General features: G+C 36.3%; 1 protein-coding gene across 1 annotated transcript in view; it reads right to left on the reverse strand.

Moving 5' to 3' along the window:
* Nucleotides 1-6042, reverse strand: part of LOC106878380 (CLIP-associating protein 1-B) — a 157840-nt gene that overhangs the window by 97154 nt on the left and 54644 nt on the right. Inside the window, 2 exon segments of the mRNA XM_089364292.1 lie at nt 5080-5116; nt 5118-5151. Of these exon segments, the coding sequence (XP_089220418.1) occupies nt 5080-5116; nt 5118-5151 (71 nt within the window).

Raw genomic sequence — 6042 nt, forward strand, 5'->3', positions numbered from 1 at the left:
TTCTTGTAGTCTTCTGACGTTGCCAGCTCCTGTCAAACCATCCAACCCATGCCAGCATGGGAAAACAGACGTTAAATGATGATAATGATGACTTCCCCCACCCAAACTGGTAAGCTAGTCTTATGGAATTAGAAAAAAACATCTTTGCTTCCAATAACACTGATACTTTCTTGTTTCTGACAGTCACACATGACCTGCTTTTATCAACTGTGAAACCCAATCACCATTAACTACTGGCAATATAACATAAAACCTATCCTCTCTTTACACTTAACATATGTTCCCTCTTCCAGTGTATCAAGATCACTACCCAGAGCATGATAGGAAAAAAAAAACAGCAGTAAAAGACATATAAACTACAATGGAGAACCTCACAATTACACAGCAGAATACAAGGAGAGAGTGAATAATAAAATCACATTAATTTTATCATGAATTGTTTTGAAATGAAATCATAAAAACTTCTCATCAACATTTTTATGTCTAAGTGAGGCATAAATATTTGGAAAGTTTCGTCACAGAAGTACAAGTATCATTACAAGAAGAAGGTATTAAGTGTTTAACAACCTTTTTATGGCTTATATTAACGTGATGGTCCAGATGGTTGGTTTTCGGATTTTTGTGTGTAAAAGTGCCAAAGATTTGTTCATCTGTAGCCATGGCAGATTAAATTACTTTACAAATACCTATATTTTACTTCCTTCTGATTGCTCTGATGAGTTTCAATTATAAGGTTTTAATCCTAAATCATTGATGGCCACTGAAAACGCTGTGGGTTTGTGTTTGAGTAGAGAGAAAAAAAAAAACCATTCAAATTATAGTTGTGTTCCTTGAGAATTATGAATTTAATGAAAGGAAAACTGGCAACAAGTTGCTCAGAGAGAGAGAGAGAGAGAGAGAGAGAGAGAAAGAGATTGTTAAGGTTTAGCTGCTTCATGACTGGAACTAGATGACAAAATTATAATTTGTAGCAAGTCAATGACACATACAACAACAACAACCAAGATGACCAGTTATTTTGTTTGTTTCTTTTTATCGGTTGCTGTGTCGTGTTAAGTTGATGATGGACCACAACAAGTGGCAAAACAATGTGAAGTTCACCAATCATGGTGATGACGACGATGATGATGATATCAAAGACTTCAGCAAAGAGTGATACACAATCTTAATATAAAACTGAAGAAACAAATACCCTAAGCATTAGCTGGATGGTGGTGGTGTTGTTTAGCCCCAAGGCTAGTCCTGGGAGTGAACAAATCTACCAAAGAGGTCCCAGTCATGACCACTTCAATTTAATTTCAAACAATATCTCAAGGACTTCATTATCCAATGTTACTCATCTTTTCAAGATGGCAGGATGCAACTTGAAGGAGATTTAGTAGCTATTTCTAGCAAATTGAGTGACCACATACATGTCTCCCCTACTAGTTTGATTAATAACAATCCACTGATTTGATAATATTAATGAAAAATAAAAAGTTCTCTTTTAATCAGTCAAATTTTAACGTAACAATAAGCAACAATCGAGGGTGCTTTTCCGTGGTTACTCAACTATCTAGAAATAGTAGCCGAAATTCCCTCAGACCACAAACTTTAAAATGAAGAATACATAGGATAATACAGTCTTAGATGTATTACAAATCCAATGGGATAGTCATATAGGGATTGCCTTTGATCATAGGTTTCTCTCTCAATCAGGAATGACCTGAGACTAAAGAACTCAAAATAACTAGAATTGGTTTATTTTTCTCTACAAAAACTTGTTATAAAGTCATGTTGAAAAACCTACTGCTTTGCAAACACAAAGCTGTACCAAATGAAAAGCATAGCATATAAGATAATCAATGGACATATATGGCATCATTGCTCTGAAAAGCAAAAGAGTTTGGCAAATGACAAATCAAAGTACATCGCAAGCACTCCATCACTGCCATCGCATATATATTTCAGTCATGAGCTTTAAAATGGAGACTTAATTTAAGACCATAAAGAACTAAATGGTATTTATTTTTCAATGGAAGGAACCAAGCAAAGTAGTATGTATGAGTTGATGACCAAATGACAGGTCTCTACACACAAGATTGAATGGAAAAGAAGATACCAATATAGTCTGGAACCCACGTTGCTGCAGGAATTACCCAGAATGACAACGTGGGACAGTATTAAATGGGATTCATAGCTCTATATTTGATGTCATGGGTTTATTCCCTAAGCCTTTCTCAGTAATCAGAACCTCAGCCCTGATCTAAAACGAGGCCAGCTGAGAATTACAGTGAGACAGGTTTAGATCCAAGTATTTCAGTGATGTTCTCCACACCCGAAGGAGCAATCAAACACGACATTGCAATGCAAGCAAATTGTTTACAGTAACGCGGCTGGTACATTCCTCACATTCATGACAAACAATCCAATGACACCAACACGTCTACAGAATAAATTACATGACCTTGAAAGAGATTATCATCATTGTTTTGTTTTTTTATTCAAAGATAATAGAAATATTGTTGTTGCTATGATGATGATGATAACAATAGTTACTAAAATAACATGCTGTCATTATTTGATTTTATTATCTCCATCAAGCCACACATTCCTCCTCCTCTTCATCATTTTCCATTTGCATTCCATACTGGAATGAGTAGGACAGTATACTGGGTGCATTTCATCACAACACCAGCACTAATGGGGTTACCTTGTACCCTGCAAGACTAAAGGGTCCTCACAGTATGTCCGTTCACTCAAGGCAACATGAGAGAGAGTAAGCAATGATAAATGAAGAACCAGGACGAGTAGGTGAAGGAAACAAGGATACGATGGTAGGAATAGAGTGAGTGAGGTGAGGAGTAGTAGAAGGAGAGAGTGACGCACAGTAATAATGTTGAACTTGAGTAAGAACGCTGGTATTGATGGAAGTTGGCAAGGAGTGGTTCGTACAGTAATGAAGTTGATAATTAAATCTTTAAAAAGAACACATTAAATAGACTTTGTTTTTAAATCCCTTTGTTATTGTAGGAAAAGTGTATTCTGAACAAAAAGCTGGGCTGCACCATCTGGCCAATGCCAGTGTCACCTTGACTGGCTCCCCGTGCCGGTGGCATGTAAAAAGCACCATCCGATCATGGTCGATGCCAGCCCCCTCTGGCCCCTGTGCTGGTGGCATGTAAAAAGCACCCACTACACTCTCAGAGTGGTTGGCATTAGGAAGGGCATCCAGCTGTAGAAACACTGCCGAATCAGACTGGAGCCTGGTGCAGCCTCCTGGCTTGCCAGTCCTCAGTCAAACCGTCCAACCCATACCAGCATGGAAAGTAGACATTAAACAACGATGATGAGGATGGGTTTATAATAGCAACTTGCAATATTTACAAGATTTTTAAAAGCAAAATAAAAAAAAACAATTTTTAATCAGTCCTGCAGCAAAAACAGAAAGTAAACTACTACCTATATACTAGTGAGCCACTGAATTTTAGCAATACAAGTTTGCTGGGGGGGGGGGGGGGCTGTTCCTATAATCTAAGGTATTGATTACAACATATGGCAAACTACATTTCTGTTAGTTTTTGTTGAAATTTCTTTTACGCACATCATCTTGTATTACATATACTGCAAAGTGGGTGCTAGCATACTTGATGAAGTAAGCCAAGAAGTTTTATCAAATTATAATTATAACTTTAGTAATGAGAAAAATCATTCTGTTAAATTACTAATCAGGTAAAGTAAAAAACAAAAAAGAAGGGAGGGGAAGGGAGACAACCCTAAAATTTTAATTAATTAAAATTGAATATGGAATATAGTGGAAAGTGAGTTTGATCTTTACAGTACAGTTGTAGTTAGTACCTGTAGTTACTGCCATTCTATGGTTTTATGCCAGTAACTAGGAATTTGGTCACAGCAATCTTGAGCAAACTTTTACAGTAGATGGAGAAACAAAAGGACGAGTGTGAAACCATGGCATAGATATAACTACAGCAAATAAACCTAAATATATACTGCACTTTAAGAGACGGCCTGAGTGCACGATTGTGCATTTTGGGTCTTTTATGTACAAAAAATATCAGCATCTAATCTGTCCACACAAACATGCAATCATAAAACTGTCCAACCTATGCCAGCAAGGAACATGGACATTAAATGAAGTCATAAAACTACTGATCTGGTATCAAATTCCCTACAACACAAATACACTTTTGGAGGCAGTGAATTGATTTCAGTGAGAAAACCCACATAAAAATAATGCTTTAAAGATAGTGCAACATTAGTGCAACATTTAAAGATAGTGCAACATTTAAAGATAGTGCAACATTTAAAGATAGTGCAACATAATATTGTATGAAAATTATAGGAAAATACAAAATATCTTTCTTGAATGTTATATCTTTAATGATATGAAGATTCTTGAGAAGCAAGGCATTGTTTCATTTTGATAAATTCTGTTGAACCAACTGAGGATTTGTCCTCCTACTTTCTCATGCTATCTATTTAAAGCAACAGCTCTCAACTGCAGCTCCCAGGGAAACATGCATCCCTCAAGCATCCTTCTGACAGCCAGTGATGGTCTTCCCACTATACATATGAATTTTTCTTTAATTGACGTATGTTCTACTTTTTTTGGTGAGGCCCTCTAAAAGAATCCAGGTTTTGGATCTGGGTTGGATGTTAAAAAGGTTGAGAAGCATCGATTTAAAGTTAGACAGGATGGACTGGTAGAACCTATGCTCGGAATAGTCAGTGCTAGACCAGAATAAAATCTGTTACCTTTTTGACTGGTCGGTTGGAATCTTTCACAATTCAACCAGTTGAGGTTCTCGTAAAACAAAAGTAAAGCTAACGTAGTAAATCTTTTAATATCTTGATATCTAGAAAACAAATTATTAATCCAATTTAATTATGCTACTCTCAATCAAGTATAGACAAAGAGGGTGGGTTGCTAACAGAGAGTTTGTAATGGTTAAATGTTCTTACACAGTGGCATATCCATAATATATGCCAGGTTGTTATAGTATGATCATGAAATAGAATGTCACAAATCCAGGAGAAGCAACAATTGTTGTTGATAGAGAAACAATAAACCGTACTCACCGACATCTGCAGTTGGAAGCATATTACCAGATTTTTTTTATCTCATCAAACTTTTGATTAAGCTGATTTAACCTTCAATGAAAAAGAAAAAAAAGTAAAATATTAAAATAATTCCATAATAAATCCATTACAATTTCACTTCAATATGATGGGTGCCATTCACAAAGACAATCTCAGAGAAGTGATTCTTAGCACAACTTGTGAAGAATTTAATTCTATATCTCGGTGTTAGAAGAAAGAAAGTAGAGGTTGTGACTCAGTGTAAATAATTAAGATTACTTTAATTGGTAATGACAAGAATTACCATTTCATTATTTACAGAATTCTTAAAATATGCAGAATTTTGTGGAAGAACTTCCTTAGACCTTTCAACTGTAGGCTGGTATACTTCTTGATCTTTTATGAATGGAGTAAATTGAGTTCTTCCCAATCACATGGTTCCAGGTTCAGTCCCACTGCATGGCACACTGAGTGAGTGTCTTCTATTATCTTCAGGCCAACCAAAGCCTTGTGAGTGGATCTGTTGATGGAAACTGAAAGAAGCCCACCAAATCAACAAAGAGCTATTGATCTGTCAGTCCTACCAGTGCCTGGATCAGGTGAGTTTTCTCATGTTCAGTCAAATTAAGCTGCAGGCTCCACTCTTGGTGGTGCCCTTCCTTCAATTCCTTTAAGTTTCTGTTTGGCACCCACCCTCCTCCTCACAAGATGAAAACAGTTGAGTTTTCCTTTATAACAATAAAGAAACTCTGATACACCCTTCCACTAACAAACCCTTCAGTTTTTATAACTCTGAGATTATCCACATTAGTAGGAGTAAATGTAATGAACTGAATGAAACAGTAAGTGCAATCAGTCAATGCAAGTTAATCATCGTCTGCTTGTTGGAATTGTGTCATTCAATTTAAATATCTTCTTATTACAGTCTCCTGTCTGGCTCAAAGTCTATAAACTTGTGCAACA

This window comes from Octopus bimaculoides, chromosome 16 (assembly GCF_046866305.1).
Source record: "Octopus bimaculoides isolate indiv1 chromosome 16, ASM4686630v1, whole genome shotgun sequence".
In the NCBI taxonomy this organism is placed as follows: Eukaryota; Metazoa; Mollusca; class Cephalopoda; order Octopoda; family Octopodidae; genus Octopus; species Octopus bimaculoides.